This window comes from Scyliorhinus canicula, chromosome 9 (genome assembly GCF_902713615.1).
Source record: "Scyliorhinus canicula chromosome 9, sScyCan1.1, whole genome shotgun sequence".
Classification (NCBI taxonomy): domain Eukaryota; kingdom Metazoa; phylum Chordata; class Chondrichthyes; order Carcharhiniformes; family Scyliorhinidae; genus Scyliorhinus; species Scyliorhinus canicula.
This window is the reverse complement of record NC_052154.1, coordinates 29,765,479-29,788,033: the sequence shown is the minus strand read 5'-3', so window position 1 is coordinate 29,788,033 and position 22,555 is coordinate 29,765,479. Positions and strand designations below refer to the sequence as shown.

Below are 22,555 nucleotides of genomic sequence, written 5' to 3'. Positions count from 1 at the left end.
TGCAGAAAGCCAATGACATTGTGGCCCTTAGCACCGCACCGAGGTCCCAGGTTCAATCCCGGCTCTGGGTCACTGTCTGTGTGGTTTGCCTGGGTTTCGCCCCCACAACTCAAAGATGTGCAAGGTAGGTGGATTAGCCACCCGAAATTTCCCCCTTAATTGGGTATTCCAAATTTTAAAAAAGACACTGAGGCCTGTGTGTGGCTTTGATTTGTGCCAACAGTGCGAGAAGAAGAAGGGCACTGTCAATTCACTGCATTTCCTCAGTATTTGCATATTCCGTAGCATCCAGAAAGGGTCTTGCATGAACTTTTAAACCAAGATTAGAACTCAAAAGTTGAATAGTTGCAAGGACAACGCTTCACTGTCAAACATAATTCAGAACCGCGGCACAGACAGACATAGCTGGCGAATGGAACACCGTCGCTCGCAATTACGTCACATCGGGACAGCCGCGCAGCGTTGGCAGCGAAAAAAAGGAATGACCTTCACAAGATGGTGGCACATCGGCCTGCCTTTCGCCCCAAAGCATCACGGGCCGCGGGGCAGCACCATTTTCCGTTTTTTTTGTACGAAAAATGGCGGCATGTCAGGCGTCAACGAGTGACTCGGAGGCACATCACGGGCGAGTCGGCGGCCAGGCTGGAGTTGCCCCGGACCCCGAACGAGTGGTGAACGGTTGGACGCTGGAGTTTAACTTGTACTGCGCACTCAAAGCATTCAGGGCTGGGGCGTACGAGGAATTTTGCGCCATTCTCAACGTGATAACAGGTGAGACGAGAGACGGCGAGTTGTAGGAACTGGATTAAAGATTGGAGACGAGTCCGTTATTTACAAATTAGTCCCAAGCATTGGCGGGATGCGCGGGTAAAGCTGGCCAGCATCGAACAGGATACGCAGAGTTAATCCATGCTGAGAGAACTCTGCTGCGTTATCCGACGAGTTCCAGATTGTGTTTTAGAGTAAGAGTTGATCAGTTTTTAACTTGCACAAAGTTTTGGGGGGGGGATAAAGGATGCCTAAGTAAGTTACACAACGAGGCAGGACATCCATAAACGGTAACTTTTACAAATAAACATATACCTTTAACCTCCACGGTTGCAGATTCGAGAATGCCGCCTTTGGAATGTTTCCTGCAACATTTGATTTTAAGAAATAAATTTAGAGTACCCCAATTCATTTTTTTCCAATTAAGGGATAATTTAGCGTGGCCAACCCATCTGCCCTGCACATCTCTGGGTTGTGCGGGTGAAATTCACGCAAACACAGGGTGAATATGCAAGCTCCACAGTGACCCAGAGCCGGGATGGAACTTGGGACCTCGGTTCTGTAATGCAGCAATACTAACATTTACATTTGTCAATTGGCTCGAAATAACAGTAAACAAAAAAGATGTAGGGAAGATGGTTGTTTATGTTCAAGCTGAAAGTGATTAAAATCTAGGGGGAAAAGGACCATGAAGAGGCTGTTCGGCCCCTCAAGCATGCTCTGCTATTCAACCAGGTCATGGTTGATCTTCAACCTCAGCCGTTTTTCCACACTATCTCCCCATTTCACATGATGTCTTTGGTGCCTAGAAATCTATAGATCTGTTTCGAATAAACTGAATGACTCAGCCTCCACAGCCCTCTGAGAATTCTCAAGATTCTCTGAAGAAATCTCTCCACATTGTAGTCTCTTCTTTTGAGACTCTGTCCCTTAGTTCTGGACACCCAGCCAAGAGAAACATAAAGCTTACATTTACCCTGAAGAATTTTGAATCTGTCAATAAGATAATCTTTTGTTCACTTTTTAAAATATTTTATTTCAAACACATACATTCGCAAACAGTAATTCAGCTGGCAACAGGTTACAAACAGTTTGAGAAAAAACATCCCCCTTTCCCCCTCTTTTTAAAAAAAAAACTCCTATTCCCCCACCCCACCTCCTATTCCCCCTCCCCCTACGCTTTTATGATGCAAATTTCTTTAAACAGAGATAGAAAGAGCTTCCATTGCACAAAAGAATCCTTCTTCCAAACCCTGAGTGCATATTTAATTTTTGCTAACTTCAAGAACTTGATCAGATCTCCCAGCCTTGCCGAAACCCCTGGTGGCACCGTCAATCTCCAACTCATAGAATTCGTTGCATTGCAGTCAGCGAGGTGCAGGCCACCATGTCAGCCCCCCCCCTTCCCAACAGCTTCAGCAACTCTGAAACCTCAAAGATTACAATCAAAGAGCATGGTGCCAGCTTGACTGCCATTATGTCCAATATTGTGTCAAACACAGCAGCCCAGTAACTCCTCAGCTTTGAGCACTCACAGAACATATGCAAATAGTCCCCCCCCCCCTGCACTTTTTCACTCGTGCTGTCTCTGGGAAAAATCTGCTCATCCAGGCCCTCGTCATGTGAGTCCTGTCCTGTGCGCTACCTCCAACTGGATGAGGCTCAGGATGAAGTTGAGTTAATTAGGTACATGATCTCATTCCAGGACCCCCCCCCCCCCCCCCCCCCCCCCCCCCAGCTCAATTCCCAATCCTGCCGCTTCTTTATTTCTTCCATTGCCGCATTATCAGTTCCCAGTATCCACCCAGAAATGTCTCCAATCTTCCCCTTCCCTGGTCGTCCCGAGTCAAGAACTTCTCCAGTAGCGTGTGTTCAGCAGATGAGGAAATGAGGATAGTTTGTTGCAAAGTTCCAGGTTTGAATGTATCTAAATTTGCTCCCTCTAGGCAACTCAAATTTCCCATGTAATTCCTCTAGTTACGCAAACCTTCCTTCAATAAACAGGTTCTCAACCGTTTTACTCCTTCCCTGCACCACCTACCTTACATCGCATCCATCTTTCCTGGCATAAACCAATGATTCCTACATAATGGGGCCAGTGTCGACAAGCCTCTTAGCCCAAAGTGCCGGCTCAATTAGTTCCATATTCTGAGCAAAGATGCAACCATGGGATTTCTAGTATATCTGCCCAGAGACAACGGGAATGGGGCCGCCAACAGGGAGGCCTTCTCCACCTGACCCCACTGATTCCTCTTTCCCCCTCCCCACTCCAATTCTAAAACTTTTCCCGACCAGTCTGAATGGTAAAACTCCCAGATTTGCGCACTTGTTCTTCTAAACGCGAGAGAAAACATGCCTAGTGCTCGCAATCACTGCTCATAGGACAATTGCACCATTCGAGGGATCAACCTTGGTTGAATCCCCTGCCGCCGACCCCCCCCCCCCCCCCCCCCCCCCCCCCCCCCCCCCCCCCCATGACAAGTATATCCTTCCTTGGGTAAGGATACCAAAACTGTACATGCTACCCCAAGTGTGGTCTCACCAAGGTTCTCTATAATTGCAACAAGACTTCTTTACTCTTGTGCTCAAATCCTCATACAAGAAAGACTGACATATTATTTGACCTCTGTCCTAATTTCTTTCTCCACATGCAAAATAGCTTTCTGTGCCTTATAAGCAAAGACATCTAGTTCCCTTTGCACATCTACACTTCCCAAACTCTCACCATTTAAATACTCTGCATTTCTGTTTTTCTAAGCAAAGTGGATAACTTGATATTTTTCTACCTTATATTCCCTTTGCCACGTTCTTCCCGACTCACTTTGCCCGACCAAATCCTCTTGATGCCTCTGCTTCCTCTTCACAACTCATTTCCACCTGGTTTTGTGTCATCAGTAAAATTGGAGCAAGTCTGACATCATATGTGGGAAAAATACAGAGCTAATATTTCGAGTCCGGATGACTTTGTCAAAGTTAGCCCGGGGGCGGGAGGGGAGAGACAGAGGGAATTGGACTCTCGGGCTGGGGGTGTGGTGAGGCAGTGAGGTTCACGTCGGGATGGGGCAGTGGGTGATTAGGTTGACGATGGGGTGGAAGCCCATGCAGGTGAGGAGGTTGGATGCTTAGTTCGGGGAGTCTCGTACGGGACTCGGTCTGGGTCTTTAAAATAGTTTTGATGAATTTATGGGTGGGGGAGTGATGTGTGCGCAAGCTGCTGTGTTTTTACAAACTCTGGCTCTGCTCAGCTTTCAATCTTTATTTTTATCCTTATGCACATTTCTTTTTGCCTTGGTCGACATGGTTAGTCTAATGTACCAAGAGTTGTTGGTAAGTGTTTCAGCTTTTTTGAGTCAAGTAGGCTTTCATTCTAGTTGACTGGTGGAGTACAATTGATTCTGTCTTCGAGGCCTCTGGTTAGGGTGGCCTTCCAACCTCTGGTTCGATGTGGTACTGTTCCAGATATCGGCTGAGAGGGGTCGGCAGGCTGGAAGCGATGAAGCTCGTGTTCGGATTGTTGAAATCCGTAGAAGATCTTGGAAGATGCTTGCCGTTTTAGATCCTTGCACTATCCTTGATGCCAGCTTTCATTATGTGCCAGTGGAGTGATCATTTATCCTGATAACTACCTCACATCTCCAGTTTTGATCCTGGACTTAACTCTCTGATCATGATGTTGTCTGTTAATGTGGTTATTTTCTTTGCTTGCGGGAAACTGAATTAATTCAGGGTGATGTCTTGCACCATCAATTATCCAATGTTAATCCGATTGTATCATGTTGAGCTGAATTTTGTTTGTGGGAGTTGTGCACATTTTCTTTATCATTTTGCATTCTTGTGGGGAGGGACAGCATAGTTGGAGCAGGGTGAAGGGTGGACGATGTAGGTGGCAAGGGCAGTTTTGTCCTCGCCTATGCTTGAGGAAGATCCCCCATAGTCAGATCTAATTTGGCTGCACTTGGTCTTCTCTGGGCCCAGACGAACTGTGTTTTATCCTGTTGAGGTTTGGAGTTTGTTGAGCTCCCCTTGGGGAGGGGTTGGTCTATTATCACGAATATCCTCTCTCTTTGACTGTTCTTATGCTATCTGAACCTTTGTGGCAAGCCCGGCCTTAATATCCTCTATTTTTGGTGGTGTGTCTGGTGTGGTGGTCACTCTTGAGAGGGCCCTTGTAGATCCTGTGTTTCCCACGGGACCAGATGAGCCCAGCCCTGGGGTGGTGTTGGATGGAGGGTTATGATTGTCTTAGGGGAGAGTTCCTTCATTTTATTTTTGTCGTGGCGGTGCTGAGCTATGCCAGACCGGGTGCCGCAGTCATTATCCTGTTTCTTCCTGTGGCGGGGCTAAGCTAGGCCAAGTGTCACAGTCATCATCCCAGTGCCCCTTGGGCAATGGCACCACCGTGGAGTGTTTCCCCGAGGTGGGCATTCCACACTTGAGAGGCTTTGAGTTTGAGTAGGTTAAGGGCGGGGCCCAGTCTTTATTCTTTATCCTTGGTTATTTCCTCCAGCGAGTTAGGTGGGCCCGTGTAGTGATTGTTTGGCCGGTCTTTGTTTTGTCGTAATATAGTGGATGTGATTGCTCTTCTCTTCATTTTCTTCGAACCAGATGAAGTGTTAAAAGTGTCACCGTTATCCTCTTAGATTTGATGCCCTCATGGTTTAGTGGTATTGGAAGTTGGACCTTGGTGGCACGGACAAAGCAATTATTTTTGTTGGTATTTCGAGCGGTCAATTCCTTTTCTTAGGAAGTGGGGGGGGGGGGGGGGAGGGTGAAGGCTGGGTGGTACCAACCTTCCCTTCCAGGGGGTGCTGATTTGGGGTCTTCTCTGACGGCCTTCCCAACGTAGTGTGGGTTTCTGACTGGGACCAGGCTAACTTCTTCTATGTTTTGGGTCTTGATCCCAAGGTTGCTGTCTGCCCTGTGGGGGCAGTATTGATGTTGACAGTTCGGTGCTCTGTTTTGTCCTGGAGTGGGGTGGTGGGGTCCGTTTCTTCATTCTTGGCTCTTGTTCTTGCTCTCTTCCTTTCTCTGTGGGAGATCATGTATTATTGACATGGGGTTGGTTGTGCCTGGTCCTCTTTTTGAATTTGTCTTTGCTCAAATGTGAGAATGGAGTGACGGTCTGGAGGAGAGTGCAAATTGTGCTCTAAAAGTTCGCCAATTTCACTTGGTTCTGGGATTCTCGGGTATTATTTTCTTCTTCTGTCATTCTCTTTTAAGCTATGGTTGTGATGTGGGCTAAATTGTTGCTTGTATCCTGTTTGTGAGCAGATGCAGATGAGTCTTTTATCTGTGGGGGAAGTCTATTGGAGAAGATTTTGTCCCCGAGTCATTCAGTCTTGTTGTTCCTAATATAATGACTGTTGTTCTAGATGTAATTGTTGTACATTGACACCTGCAGCTGACTTTTTGTTTTTACTTTATTTGTGGGGGGAAAAATTGAGAAACTCCAATAAACTGATGTTTAAAAGAAGTGCTTGTATTCCTTCTAACTCAGAGTAACTAAGAGTGTGAATCTGGCAGAACCATCCGTAGTTTATATCGCTTTGTTAGATGGTTCCAATGCAGCACAATTTTCCAGGGTAAGTTAGCCATCTGGACAACTACTGGGAAACACTTACCTGGGAACTTCCAAGAAGGGTTCCCACGCAATTTTAGGGTACCCCCCAAATCTGACACTCGGGAGCTAGGAGGTTAAAGGCCGTTGTTTTGATTTTTGTCCTGCCATTGAATTGTCATGATTGATCTTGTGTGTCTTTGCTGGAAGCATTCCAGAGGTTTGATGTGGTGCCTGTAGAAGACCCATACAGCAGAGAAGTAAGGATCGGTGGTCTGGTACAATTTGATTCAACTTAATGCCATGATGCTTCCAGGAATGAAATCTTCAAATGTGAAATCAGCACAGACAGATGAAACCCTAACCTGAATGGTAGTCGCAAAAATCTCCTACTAAAAACAAGCAATTGAATTTCTGAAATAAAATTCTCTTTTTTTTAATGGTAAGTGAAGCTGAACAAGGAATTTCCCCATCAGATAAAAACACAACTATCGACCTGGGAGATCTGAAACTTGCATTCTTAAGATCAAATTGACACCTTTAAAATGCTAATTACAGCAAAATGTGTCTTTTACACATTTAATATCAGGGAATGTTTTAAATACTGAAAACACTCTCACCTCCATCCTTCTACCCAGCAAATTTCAAATCACATTCACGCCACTCAAGTGCCAGACAATAACCATCTCGAACAAAAGAGAATCTAACCGTCTCCCCTTGATGTTTAATGACATTACTTTTGCTGAAACCTTCACCATCAGCATCCTGGGGGGTTAACATTGATCTGAAACATAACTGGACCAGCCATACCAATACTGGCGTAACGAGTAGATAAGAGGCTGGGAATTCTGTGGTGAGTAATTTACCTCCTCAATTCCCAAAGCCTGTCCACCATTTAAATCAGGAGTGTGATAGTGTTTTATAGCATGGAAGGAGACCCTTCGGCCCATCAGGTCTGCGCTGGCCATCAAGCACCATTCTAATTCCATTTTGCAGCACTTGGTCTGTGACCTTGTATACCGAGGCGTTTCAAGTGCTCATCTTTATTTTTTTTAATTTAAAAAAAAGATAGTCTTTATTGTCACAAGTGGGCTTACATTAATACTGCAATGAAGTTACTGTGAAAAGCCCCTAGTTGCCACACCCTGGCACCTGTTCGGGTACACAGAGGGAGAATTCAGAATGTCCAAATGACGAACGGCACGTCTTTCGGGACTTGTGGGAGGAAACCGGAACACTCGGAGGAAAACCACGCAGACACAGGGAGAACGTGCAAACTCCACAAAGACAGTGACCCAAGCTGTAAATCGAACCTGGGATCCTGGTGCTGTGAAGCAACATTGCTAACCACTGTGCTACCACAGTGGTCGTTCAAGGCAGGCGACCCTGTCCTATACAAGAAATCTAGGTGCGACCTTCGCAAAGCCATCCGAGATGTCAAGAGAGAATATCAAACTAAGCTAGAGTCACAGACAGACTCTTGGCGGTTGTGGCAAGGACTAAACAACATAACAGCTACAAAGCGAAGCCGAGCAGTATCTCTGGCAGCAGCGCACCCCTCCCCGATGAACGTAATGCATTCTATGCTCGGTTCGAGCAGGTAACCACCAATCTGCTGTTGAATGCCCCAGCAGCCCATAATTCACCCATACCCGCCATCACAGCTTCCGAAGTCAGATCGGCCTTCCTGAAAATGAACCCACGGAAGGCGACGGGCCTGGACGGGATCCCTGGTCGTGCACTCAGAGCCTGTGCAGACCAGCTGGCAGAGGTATTCACAGACATCTTTAACCTATCCATACTCCACTCCGAGGTCCTCACCTACTTCAAGAAGACCACCATCATACCGGTACCAAAGAAGAACCAGGCAACGTGCCTTAATGACTACCGCCCGGTGGCCCTGACGTCAGTTGTAATGAAGTGCTTTGAGAGGCTGATCATGAAGCGCATCACCTCCATACTCCCGGAACGCCTTGACCCACTTCAATTTGCATAACATCGCAACCGGTCCACATCAGACGCCATTTCCCTGGCCCTACACTCATCCCTAGAGCATCTCGAAAACAAGGACTCGTACATCAGACTCTTATTTATTGACTACAGCTCCGCCTTCAACACCATAATCCCAGCCAAGCTCCGAGACCTAGGACTTGGCTCTCCACTCTGCAACTGGATCCTTGACTTTCTGACCAACAGACTACAGTCAGTAAGAATGAACGGCAACACCTCCTCCACAATAGTCCTCAATACCGGTGCCACGCAAGGCTGCGTACTTAGCCCCCTACTCTACTCCCTGTACACACACGACTGCGTGGCAAAACTTGGTTCCAACTCCATCTACAAGCTTGCTGACGATACGACCATAGTGGGCCGGATCTCGAATAACGACGAGTCAGAATACAGGAGGGATATAGAGAACCCTGGAGAAAGACAATGTTGGCGAGGAGAACACTCAAGTTCAGTTGACCAGGCTAGATGGAATTGAGGTTCAAAAGGAGGAGGTGTTAGCAATTTTGGAAAATGTCAAAATAGATAAGTCTCCTGGGCCAGATGGGATTTATCCTAGGATTCTCTGGGAAGCCAGGGAGGAGATTGCAGAGCCTTTGTCCTTGATCTTTATGTCGTCTTTGTCGACAGGAATAGTGCCGGAAGACTGGAGGATAGCAAATGTTGTCCCCTTGTTCAAGAAGGGGAGTAGAGACAACCCTGGTAATTATAGACCTGTGAGCCTTACTTCGGTTGTGGGTAAAATGTTGGAAAAGGTTATAAGAGATAGGGTTTATAATCATCTTGAAAAGAACAAGTTGATTAGCGATAGTCAACACGGTTTTGTGAAGGGTAGGTCATGCCTCACAAACCTTATTGAGTTTTTTGAGAAGGTGACCAAACAGGTGGATCAGGGTAAAGCTGTTGATGTGGTGTATATGGATTTCAGTAAGGCGTTTGATAAGGTTCCCCACGGTAGGCTATTGCAGAAAATAAGGAAGTATGGGATTGAAGGTTATTTAGCGGTTTGGATCAGTAATTGGCTAGCTGAAAGAAGACAGAGGGTGGTGGTTGATGGCAAATGTCCATCCTGGAGTTCAGTTACTAGTGGTGTACCGCAAGGATCTGTTTTGGGGCCACTGCTGTTTGTCATTTTTATAAATGACCTGGAAGAGGGTGTAGAAGGATGGGTTAGTAAATTTGCAGATGACACAAAGGTCGGTGGAGTTGTGGATAGTGCTGAAGGATGTTATAGGATACAGAGGGACATAGATAAGCTGCAGAGCTGGGCTGAGAGGTGGCAGATGGAGTTTAATGCGGAAAAGTGTGAGGTGGTTTACTTTGGAAGGAGTAACAGGAATGCAGAGTACTGGGCTAATGGCAAGATTCTTGGTAGTGTAGATGAACAGAGAGATCTCGGCATCCAGGCACATAAATCCCTGAAAGTTGCCACCCAGGTTAATAGTGCTGTTAAGAAGGCATATGGTGTGCTAGCCTTTATAAGCAGGGGGATTGAGTTTCGGAACCACAAGGTCATGCTGCAGCTGTACATAACTCTGGTGCGGCCGCACCTGGAGTACTGCGTGCAGTTCTGGTCACCACATTATAGGGAGGATGTGGAAGCTTTGGAAAGGGTTCAGAGGAGATTTACTAGGATGTTGCCTGGTATGGAGGGAAGGTCTTACGAGGAAAGGCTCAGGGAATTGAGGTTGTTTTCGTTAGAGAGGAGAAGGCTGAGAGGTGACTTAATAGAGACATATAAGATAGTCAGAGGGTTAGATCGGGTGGACAGTGAGAGTCTTTTTCCTCGGATGGTGATGACCAACACAAGGGGACATAGCTTTAAATTGAGGGGTGATAGATATAGGACAGATGTCAGAGGCAGTTTCTTTACTCGGAGAGTAGTAGGGGTGTGGAATGCCCTGCCTGCAATAGTAGTAGACTCGCCAACTTTAAGGGCATTTAAGTGGTCACTGGATAGACATATGGATGAAAATGGAATAGTGTAGGTCAGATAGGCTTCAGATGGTTTCACAGGTCGGCGCAACATCGAGGGCCGAAGGGCCCGTACTGCGCTGTAGTGTTCTATGTTCTATGTAACCTAGTGGAGTGGTGTAACAACAACAATCTCTCCCTCAATGCCAGTAAAACTAAAGAGCTGGTCATCGACTTCAGGAAGCCAAGTACTGTACACACCCCTGTCAGCATCAACGGGGCCGAGGTGGAGATGGTTAGCAGTTTCAAATTCCTAGGGGTGTACATCACCAAAAATCTGTCCTGGTCCACTCACGTTGACGCTATCACCAAGAAAGCACAACAGCGCCTATGCTTCCTCAGGAAACTAAGGAAATTTGGCATGTCCACGTTAACCCGTACCAACTTTTACAGATGCACTATAGAAAGCATCCTATCTGGCTGCATCACAGACTGGTATAGCAACTGCTCGGCCCAGGACCGCAAGGAATTTCAGAGAGTCGTGAATACCGCCCAGTCCATCACACAAACCTGCCTCCCATCCATGGACTCCATCTACACCTCCCGCTGCCAGGGGAAAGTGGGCAGCATAATCAAGGATTCCTCCCACCCGGCTTACTCACTTTTCCAACTTCTTCCATCAGGCAGGAGATACAGAAGTCTGAGAACACACACGAACAGACTCAAAAACAGCTTCTTCCCCACTGTCACCAGACTCCTAAATGACCCTCTTATTGACTGACCTCATTAACACTACACCCTGTATGCTTCATCCGATGCTAATGTATTGTATATCTTGTGTTGCCCTATTATGTTTATTCTTGAATTTTAATTCCCTTTTCTTCCATGTACTGAATGATCTGTTGAGCTGCTTGCAGAAAAATACTTTTCACTGTACCTCGGTACCATGCCGCCCTTACATGCTTGTTTAAATGTTGTGCAGTTTCCTGCCTAAATCGCCCTTTCAGACAATGAGTTCCAGATTCCCACCACCCTTTGGGTGAGAAAGTTTCTCCTCAAATCCCCTATAAAATATCCTGCCCCTGGTTATTGACCCGTCTACTAAGGGGAAACATTCCTTCCAGTCTATCCTATGTGTCCTTCATAATTTTGTACAGGCCACCTCAGCCTTCTCTGCTCTAAGGAAACTAGCCCTAGCCGAACCAGCCTGTCTTCGTAGCTGAAATACTCTAGCACAGGCAACATCCTGGTGAATCTGCTCCACACCATCTCTGGTACAATCACAGTGTTCCAATTATATGGTAACCAGAGCTGCACGCAGTACTTTAGCTGTTGGGGTATTAGTGATAACAACAGAAAGTGCTGGTGGAAAATACAGCAGCCTCTAAGGCAAGGGAGGCAGAGAACCCCTAATGTTATTTATTAAACCAAAACTCCCTACCCCAGATCCTATTAGTCAGTCAACACCCTCCCTGCCCGCCCTCCATCTCGACACCTTCCCTCGCCTTGATCATCAATCACCCTCCCCTCTGGTGACTGGGCGGACCGGCTGTGGCTGCTGCTTCTTCACCTCCATTTTATTTTTCTTCTTTCTCTGAATATTTCAGCATACAGGACTTGGTGACCGACTGTGATATACTCTCCATGCTTGGATCAGTACAGCTCCTCAGCACTCGAGGCTCAACTCCATCCAGCAACCTGCTTAATTTTTCACCCCATCCAACACCTTAAACATTCACTATTTCCACTACCAGCAGACACAGACAGTAGTACATACTGTTTACAAGATGCACTGCAGCAACCTGCCTTTGACAGGATCACCCCAGCCCGTGTCCTTTATCATCAAGAAGGACAAAGGCAGCAGACTCATGCAAACGTCACGACCACCTGCAAGTTCCTCTCCAAGCCACACACCATCCTGAATTGGAACAATATCACTGTTCCTTCACTGTTGTTGAGTCAAAATCATGGAACTCCCTAACAGTACTGTGGGTGTACCTAGACCACACAGACTGCAGTGGTTCAGAATGGCTGCTAACCACTGCCTCTAGGGCAATTAGGGATGGGCAACAAATGCTGGCCTTGCCCGCGATGCTTGCAAGGTATTACTAATATATTTTAAAAAACTGACCTGGCTCTACGAATACGTATGTACAAGTGAACATTCTGGCCTTTATTTAACTGAAGTGCATTTTCTTTCTCTTTCCCCTTCTAATTATAGCTGTCTTAAGTCGCCCATACGTCGACACAGAAGAAATTGGACAGAAACTTCTAATAATACAATTTCTCTCCAAATTTGGTAAGTAAATGCTCTTCATGCAGACAAAATACTCACAACTTGGGCACAGCATGATGATTGTAGAGACTTTGAAGTTATAATCATAGAATTTACAGTGCAGAAGGAGACCATTTGGCCCATCGAGTCTACACCAGCCCTTGGATAGAGCACCCTACTTCAGCCCACATCTCCACCCTATCCGTGTAACCCAGTAACCCTACCTAACCTTTTTTGGACACTAAGGGTAATTTAGCATTGCCAATCCACCTAACCTGCACATCCTGGAATGGTGAGAGGAAACCGGAGCACCCGGAGGAAACCTATGCAGACACGGGGTGAAGGTGCAGACTCCGCACAGACACTGACCCAAGCTGGGAATCGAACCTGGCACCCTGGAGCTGTGAAGCAACAGTGCTAACCATTGTGCAATCGTGCCACCCTAATACAGTAGTCCCCCGTTATACCGCGGGTGTTCGGGTCCAAGACAGCCACCCGCGTTGTATCCGAGCCGCGGATATCCAAATGAATGAACGAGAGGAAACATCGCTGACTGTGCTGAACATTGCTGAATGGAAGGGCGTTTTAAATTTAAAAAACATCAACGTTCGTTCAAGTCTTAAATCAAGTTTTAAATTTATTAAAATATATACAATAATATATACATACAATAATATACTTAAAATTGTACTTACAAGCATATTTTAAAAAATCATTTAAAAAAAGTCTGAGTTTCTTCTGGCACATCCCCTTCCTCATCTTGACTTGTGCTTGCCTCTGGAGGTTCTTCAGGTGTAGGATGTATATGGGGTCGAAGTCCTGTTGCTCTGTGTATGCTCTGGGTGGAGCTGGTGATGGAACTTCTCAGCCTGAGTCCTGATGATAGGTCCAGATAGGGGGGTGCCACCAGGCTGTTCCTGGACAAACCAGGTGAACACAGCCTTCTCCAAGTTAATGTCACTAGCGTTCCTTGCCTTTTTCCTGGTAAGCCCTTCACTCTGAGAAACTGTCCCAACATATGTTCTTAAATTGGGCTCATCTTTCACCCACCCACGGAGGGTTGACTCTGGTACACCAGTCTCTCTGGATAATTTTGCCTTCATTTCGCCGTTTCGAAGCCGGTCTATCAAATGTATCTTTTGCTTTACTTGTAAGACTTGCGCTTAAACATTTTTTTTTAAATATAATTTTTATTGGGATTTTTTTACAGAAAATATAAAACGTAACGACAAACAATGAAATGCAACAAAATAACCCATAATAACTCACCCCCAGACCGTATCGACGCATGTATCCCATCCCCCACGCCCCCAACCCCAATGAACAACAGAAGAACTTAAAAATAAATTTAAATTAAATAAACAAACATAGTCATCGTCCGTCCGCCCCCCCCCCCTCCGCCCCAACCTTTTCCCTCCCCCTTCCCCCCCCACCCCCCCGGGTTGCTGCTGCTACTGTCCCCGTACCCTATCGTTGAGCCAGAAAGTCGAGAAAAGGTTGCCACCGCCTAAAGAACCCTTGTACCGACCCTCTCGGGGCGAATTTGATCTTCTCTAGCGTTATGAAACCCGCCATGTCATTGATCCAGGTCTCCACACTTGGGTGCCTCGCATCCTTCCATTGTAGCAAGATCCTTCGCCGGGCTACTAGGGACGCAAAGGCCAGCACACCGGCCTCTTTCGCCTCCTGCACTCCCGGCTCTACCCCAACCCCAAAAATCGCGAGTCCCCATCCTGGCTTGACCCTGGATCCCACCGCCCTCGACACCGTCCTCGCCACCCCCTTACGCGCTTAAACATTTTGAACGACAGTAACTGAACTCGAAGATACCTGCACTGGAAAAGGTATCCCTTTTATGGCTGGGTAATCGGGCTAATCGGTCGCGGCTACTCATCGCGGCTAATCGTTCTAATCATCGCGGGTAATCATCGCTGCTAATTGGTCTAATTATCGCGGGTAATCATCGCTGCTAATCGGTCTAATCATCGCGGGTAATCATTGCTGCTAATCGGTCTAATCATCGCGGGTAATCATCGCGGCTAAAAAGGTGTTGTTTCAAAAAGAGTTTAAAATGAGTCAAGTAAGTTGGGGTCCATAAGCCCCCCCCCCCCCCCCCCCCGCCGTATATCGCGAACCGCGGTATTGCGGAGCGCGGTATAACGGGAGACTACTGTAGTGTCATTTTTTTTTAGTTGTATGTGGTCAGTATGCATTTAAATGCAAATTTTTTTTATTTTCAGAGAGTGATGTCATGTCACTAGAATCTGTTATGGCGATTCTGGACCAGATGAAGGCAGAGTTTTCGCTGTGTGAGGATATTTTCCAAGATGTCAGAGAAACAGTGGTGAAGCAGGTTTGTTATTGTTTAAATAAAATAAGAATTTAAACTGTTTGAAACATCAAACATTGCAGGAGCAATTATTCTGCTCTGGCCTGCTCCTTTATTTTCTCATTGTTTGCAAGTAGCTTTGTGCAACATGAGTCTCCACAGGAGAACAACTGCTTGTACCCACCTTTTCTTTTAAAGTCCAAAGTAACAGAAAGGACCATAAAGGTGGTTTCTTTCATAGTTAATGCATCTGTAGTTCAACAGAATCTGACTGGTTAACAAGAATCCAGTTTCTGATCAGCCATCACAGTTAAGACAAAATCAACTGTGTTAAGTCTTTTTTTTTCAGAATCTGTTAATGAGAGAATCAAACAATCTTTTTCCACAAACCAGTGAAGAGTTTATATTAATTGTGACATGTTATACATGTTAAAATTTAGATGAGAATATAACATCTTAATCACAGATATTGCGGATAGGTTATGATACTCTCATGGGAGGACGCATTCTAAACAAATAAAACTGAGCCCCATTTTTATATTCTTCATCTTCCATTACCAAAATGAAGGAACATGCTTTTAAATCTATCTGTTGCTTCACAGAGCCAGGGTCCCATGTTCGATTCCCGGCTTGGGTCACTGTCTGTGTGGAGTCTACACGTTCTCCCTATGTCTGTGTGGGTTTCCTCCGGGTGCTCCGGTTTCCTCCCACAAGTCCCGAAAGACGTGCTGTTAGGTAATTTGGACATTCTGAATTCTTCCTCTGTGGACCCGAACAGCCGATTAGGGGCTTTTCACAGTAACTTCATTGCAGTGTTAACGTAAGCCTATTTGTGACAAAAAAGATTATTATTATTAAAGTTAAAGCATATTCATTGTCAAGTATTATCTTCTAGCTTTGCACCAAAATACACCAATAATCTTGTCAAATTCCCCATTTTAGCTTTTCAAAAGACTCATTCGGGAAATTACACAGGAAAGCTCAGTAGTGAAATTGAAAACAGGCATGAACAATTAAAAAAACAAACTTTTATTTACAAACTAATAACGTTTTTAACATCATATACATACAAAAGTTTACAATATTCAAATCCCTTATTGGTGACAGTGACCAACTCCCTGAAATAGGAAATAAACGCTGCCATCTCCGGTAGAACTTTTCAGCTGACCCTCTCATTGCATATTTGAGCTTTTTCAAGTGCAAATACTCCCATCAGGTCATGTAATCATGCCATGACACTGGGCAGGGCCGAAGATTTCCAACCAAACAAAACTTGTCTTTGGGCTAATAGGAAGCAAAGGGAAAAACCATCCGCCTTCGCCTTGTCTGCAACTCCGGGAAATCTGAGATCCCCAAAATAGCCACCAAAGAGCATGGTTCCAAATGAACCCCAAGAATTCTCGACATGGTGCTGAAGAAGGAGATTCAGGAGCTCACAAGGTTCGTGCAGCACCAGAACATCTGTATGATGTCCTGGGCCCCGATAGCACCACTTGCACCTATCCTCTACCTCGGCAAAAACAATCCACTCACTTCATTCTCATGTCAAATGTGCCCTATGCACCACCTTGAATTGAATCAGGCTGAGCCTAGCATACAAGGAAGAGTTGTCTATATAGAGCCTCGCTCCAGATCCCCCTCTGAAACACCTGGCCCAACGCATTCTCCCACTTCCTTTTAAGCTCGTTCAACAGGACCTGCTCTGTCGACACTAACCAACCAGAGATCTCCCAACACCGTCCTCTACGTCCACCGTTGAGAGAACTCTGTCCATCAAGGGCATGGGTCAAAAGGAAGGAAGCGACCTCCTTGCACACAAAGTTTTGCACCTGGTACTACTAAAACTGGTTAGCTCGAGGAAACTTGGAATTCTCCAGCCACTCCTCAAAACTAGTGAACTTATCACCTTCAAACAAGTCACACAACTGCTCTCAACTCTCCTTCCTCAAAGCCCCAAAGGACGAATCCGAGACCAATGGCACAAAACGATGGTTTCCACAAATTGGGGCCAGCACCGCCATATCACGCAGTTTAAAGTGCCATCTAAACTGTCCCCATATCTTCAAGGTGGCCGCCACTACCGGGTTAGAAGTCCATTTCATCGGGGAAAACGGAAGGGGAGCCATGATCAAAGCTGTCAAATTAGTGCCTTTACAGTCATTCATCTCCATCCGCCCCCATATGGACTCCAGCACTCTATACTGCCCCCACACCTTTTCTATGTTCACCGCCCAGTAGCAGTATAACGGGTTAGGCAATGCTAGGCCCACTGACTGCCCATCCCTTTGTAAAAAAAATCCTCCGGACCTGTGGGATCCTAGCCGCCAAACAAAAGACGAGATCATCTTATTGACTCCCGCAAAGAAAGATTTCTGAAGGAAAAGTAGAAGGCACTGAACCAAAAATAGAAATCTTGGGAGGGTATCACCCCCCCCCCCCTCCCCCCCCAACCACTGCTGAGAAGATTAGCTAGTAAATTTTTCAATCACGTGTCATTAATGGGGAAATGTCGAATCAGGGTAAACAGTCCCTGAGATTGTTGCCCATGATTTGAATGAAAGTCAAGCTAGTAAATTATTTTTGTACATTCAAATCTCGAGCATATATAACATTTTGATCCTTGCTTTCTAAAGGCAGTGGCTGAATCTATTAAGAGTAACAAATTTCAAGAAGCTTCTAAGATCTTGGAACAATATTTCAACAAGGACACTATAGACCAGGTTTGTCTGCAACTGCTTTATCTGGACTAATAAAGTCTGATATTTTAGTGCTGGGTAATTTCGTAGTATTCTTGCATTCCTTGCAGTTCTCAAATTCTTTCTTAATATTACAATCTTTAAGCAATAATGAGGGCATTCAGTGGGAGGCAATCTTGTAGCTAGAAAAAAGCAATTTAACCATAATCACTGTGGTCTTATTTGAATTATAAATGAAATGTTGTTTTTCATCAATCTTTTGTGAAGTAAAATGCTGGTGTACATGGTACGCTTTCAGGATGTTACAATGTTTTGAAAATAAATGTGATTGGATTTAATAATTACTACAATTTCTTTCCTGCATCTCGAAATGAGTATATTTAATACAGTCAGAAATATAACAAATACATGTCCTTTATGTAATGCGCAGCACGATGGTATAGTGGTTCGCACTGCTGACTTACGACTCCAGGGACCTGGGTTCAATTCGATCCTTGGCTGATTGTTATGTAGAGTTTGCACTTTCTCCACATGTCTACATGGGTTTCCTCCGGGTGCTCCGGTTTCCTCCCACAGTCCAAAGATGTGCAGGTTAGGTGGATTGGCCATTTTCCTCTTAGTATCCAAAAGGTTAGGTGGGGTTATTGGGTTACGGGGATAGAGGTGTGGGCTTAAGTAGGGTGCTCTTTCCAAGGGCTGGGGCAGACTCGCTGAGCCAAATGGCCTCCTACTGCACTGTAAATTCTATGAAACCTGTGGAAACATTGAATAAAAGCAAATTACTGCGGATGCTGGAATCTGAAACGAAAGAGAAAATGGTGGAAAATCTCAGCAAATCTGGCAGCATCTGTAGGGAGAGAAGAGAGCTAAAGTTTTGAGTCCGATGATCTTTGTCAAAGCTAGCAGCGAAAGTGGGAAATATTTATACTGTGGAGTGAGAATGAAAGATGAGTCATAGCCACAGAAACCCAGGGAAACCAGGTGCTAATGGCCACAGAAACCAAGGGGAGGAAAGTGTGCTAATGGCAGACCCCAGAGAGAACAAAAGATGTGAAAGGTCAAACAGCAGAGAAACTAACATCAGAGGATGAACTGCAGGTGTGGGGGGAGGGGAAGGGGGAAGCAAAGAGGAGAAAGGTGCCGGAAAGGTGGATAAGATTGGGGGGAAATTAAATGTATATTAAGAAAGAAAGAAATGGGGAAAATCCTCACGGGTGAAGAAGGCGATGTTGGAGAGGAACCGCAGCGAGGGAGGGCTGGTTTTGCCGAGTCTGATTAATTATTACTGGGCGGCCAACATCGCTATGATAAGGAAGTGGATGGTGGGTACGGGGTCTATCTGGGAGCGGGTGGAGGCGGCTTCGTGCAGGGGCTCCAGCTTGGCAGCCCTGGTCACGGCTCCTCTACCGCTGCCGCCGGCCAAGTACACCACCAGCCCGGTAGTGGTGGCGACCCTGCGGATATGGGGCCAGTGAAGGAGGCATGTAGGTGAGACGGGGGCGTCGGTTTGGGCGCCAATCTGCGACAACCATCGGTTTGCCCCCGGGAGTATGGATGGGGGGTTCAGAGTATGGCGGCGGGCGGGGGTGGGAAGGGTGGGTGATATGTTCCTGGAAGGGAGCTTTGCGAGTTTGAGGAGCTTGGAGGAGAAATTGGTGCTGGTAAGGGGAAATGATTTTAGGTACCTACAGTTGCGGGACTTTGTTCGTAGACAGGTCCCATCTTTCCCACGCCTCCCGCCAATGGGGATCCTAGAGAGAATAGTCTCTAGGGGAGAAGAAGGGGAGGGTAGAGTCTCGGGTATTTATAAGGTGCTCATGAGGGAGGAAGGGTCCCAGACAGAGGAACTGAAACTTAAATGGGAGGAGGAGCTAGGTGGGGAAATGGAGGGCGGGCTGTGGGCAGAGGCCCTGAGTAGGGTAAATTCGACCGCGACGTGCTAGGCTCGGGCTGATTCAATTTAAGGTCGTTCACTGGGCCCATATGATGGTGGCTCGGATGAGCAAATTCTTTGGAATAGAGGACAAATGCGCTAGGTGAGCGGGAGGACCAGCGAACCACGTTCACATGTTTTGGGCATACCCTAAGCTGAGGGGGCACTGGGAGGGATTTGCGGGGATCATGTCCCGGGTGCTAAAAACAAGGGTGGTGATGAGTCCAGGGGTGGCAATTTTTGGGGTTTCGGAAGACCCGGGAGTCAAGGGGGAGAAAGAGGCCGATGTTTTGGCCTTTGCTTCCCTGATAGCCCGGCGACGAATACTATTGGCGTGGAGGGACTCAAAGCCCCCGAAGACTGAGTTGTGGCTTGCGGACATGTCGAGTTTCCTGGGTATGGAAAAAATTAAGTTCGCCTTGAGGGGATCTGTACAGGGGTTCGCCCGGAGGTGGCAACCATTTATTGACTACTTTGCGGGAGAGTGAGCGTCAGCAGGGGGGGGGTGTAAGAGTAGAAGGGGAAAAAAATGGCGGGTAGTACCGGTGAGAGAGGAGCGGGCTTGTGCAGTATGTTACGAGTGAAGTATTGAAAGTACATGGATTTTTGCCTTTTTTGCTTTCTTTCTGTTGATGTCTGTAACTGTTTACAAAGCCAAAAACTACCTCAATAAAATTGTTTATTAAAAAAAATAAAAAAAAGAAAGAAAGAAATGGTAAAAGACAGTTAAAATGAAATGGGTCGAGGTGGGGCTTCCGGTTAGGCCTTCCGGCCTGAACATTGAATTCAATAACTTTAGATGATCAGCCCCACCTCGACCCATTTGTTTTCATTTTATGTTATCACATCAATATAAATCAAGGTTTTGTTTTCAACTGTGGTATCTATATGAATAGTTGGTGACCAGATAATGGTTGTTTTTGTCCTATAGCCATTCCTCTTATTGAGTCAATCTGAGGCTGAACCAAACTGTTGGTCCTTGGTGTTGTATTTGATGCTGAGATGAGCTTTCGATCACACCATCACCTGCCTGTTTCCACCTCTAACATTATCTTATGACGCTGCCTTTGCTAGTCTGCTAAAACATTCACACATGTCTGGGAATAGCCAAAGCTGTACTGAATAATGCACACCTGGCCGGCCTGCCACATATTACCCTCTGTGCATTTGTGGCCATTCAAACCTCTGCCCCCACGTTCTAACTCTCACCACGTCTATTCATCCATCACCCTGTTCTCAGGCTGAGAATTTAAAAGTATACGGTGTTGGTTTAAATATAAGTATAGGTGTAAGGGCGGCACAGTGGTTAGCATGGTTGCGTCACAGCTCCAGGGTCCCAGGTTTGATTCCTGACTTGGGTCACTGTCTGTGTGGAATCTGTACATTCTCCCTGTGTCTGCATGGGTTTCCTCCGGGTGCTCCGGTTTCCTCCCACAGTGCTTGTTAGGTGGATTGGTCATGCTAAATTGCCCTTAGTGTCCAAAAAGGTTAGGTGGGGTTACGGGGGTACGGTGGAGGAGTGGGCTTAAGTAGGGTGCTCTTTCCAAGGGCCGGTGTAAACTCGGTGGTCCGAATGGCTTCCTTCTGCACTGTACATTCTATGAAGAAGCATCCTTAGTCATTATCATGACATTATCAGCGTGAGAATTTACACCCACTTTGTCTTTTTGCCCGATATTTCTCCCAATCTCCACCTATCACTGGCCCTCTATCCAACTCCACCCTCCCCTTATCCCCCAACATTTTGAGTATTTCCTATTCTAGTTTTCTCCAGCTTTGACAAAGAGTCATCCAGACTCAAAACGTTAGCGCCATTCTCTCTCCTCCACTGATGCTGTCAGATCTGCTGAGATCATCTTCTGTTTTTGAGCTAACTTAAGGTTATGTTGAACAGAGGAGACAGCACGGTAGTTGTGTTACCAAAAGTTAATTAGTGTCACTTTTGCCAAAGGGGGAGATGATCACTTTTGTAATGATCAGGCAGTCGATACTTATATGGTATCAAAGGTTACGATGGCGGGTGAAGGCTGCATTAGTAGGTGAGATTCCCGGTCTTTGAGGTTTCCTTGTCACCTAACTTCTGTCAAGGTCTGTTGTACAATTGCGTTACATGTCCCACACCAGATGTTTAACTAGAGGACAGACACACACGCACACTCTTGGGATACGATCCAGGAGAGTGTTTTGACAGTTTTTTTCCTTGAAAGATCTAAGAACACCAGCATCGAGGCCATGATCATCCAAAACCAACTCTGCTGGGCTTGCCACCTGCTTCGGATACCAGAGTCTTGACTGCCAAAGCAAATCTTCACCCGGCTCATGAACAAGAGGATGACCAAGGAAGTGCTCCAAAGCCCCCCCCCCCCCCCCGAGCTTTCCTCAAGAAACGCAACATAGACATCAACGTCTGGGAGATCTTTGCTCAGAAGAGACCTACTTAGAGGACCTACTCCTGATAGAAGGGACGCAATTTTTCGAGAACACCTGACAGTAAGAGGAGGTCCAGAGAAACCTGAGAAAGGTCTACCGCCTGGAAACAGCTGCCAAGTGTGCGGTCAGAGATACGGCTTTAGGATCGGGCTTCAGTCCCGCAAGAACCGATGACCAGTGACATGGAGTTTCTTAGGTGGACAAATCGTTAGCGAGTGATCATCAAAGAAGAAAATCACTTTAAAACTTGTTCATTGAAACTGTAATGTAAGACACGAGAGAAGTAAGTAAGGAAAATTACACCGTATAGGACAAAATAGTAATTTGATTCAGTACTATGCCTCATAACAAATAATTTAACCTAATATCTGCATTTGTCTGAATAACCCGAAAGATCTGAAGTTATGTAGCCTTTCATAACCTCATGATATCTTAAAGCACTGTAGCCAATGAGGTACTTTGACGTGCATTCACTATTGGAATGCATGCAACTCGACAACCAGTTTACTCACAACTGCCCCCATAAATAGCGATGTGACGATGACCAGATAATCTGTTCCAGTGATGTTGATTTTTAAAAAATATATAAATTCGGAGTACCCAATTCTTTTTTTTTTACCAATTAATGGGCAATTTAGAGTGACCA

General features: G+C 46.0%; 1 protein-coding gene across 7 annotated transcripts in view; it reads left to right on the top strand.

Annotated features, from left to right (window-relative positions):
* The first annotated feature begins 564 nt into the window (after positions 1 to 564).
* Positions 565 to 22,555, top strand: part of LOC119971186 (telomeric repeat-binding factor 2-like) — a 62,851-nt gene continuing 40,860 nt past the window's right edge. For 6 of the 7 annotated variants that reach the window (XM_038806391.1, XM_038806389.1, XM_038806392.1 and 3 more), the window contains exons 1-4: positions 565 to 771; positions 12,468 to 12,545; positions 14,762 to 14,874; positions 17,484 to 17,570. In XM_038806391.1, the coding sequence (XP_038662319.1) occupies positions 579 to 771; positions 12,468 to 12,545; positions 14,762 to 14,874; positions 17,484 to 17,570 (471 nt within the window). In that variant the 5' untranslated portion in view covers positions 565 to 578. The remainder of the gene's footprint in view (positions 772 to 12,467; positions 12,546 to 14,761; positions 14,875 to 17,483; positions 17,571 to 22,555) is intronic. The other variant, XM_038806393.1, reaches the window with a different exon arrangement.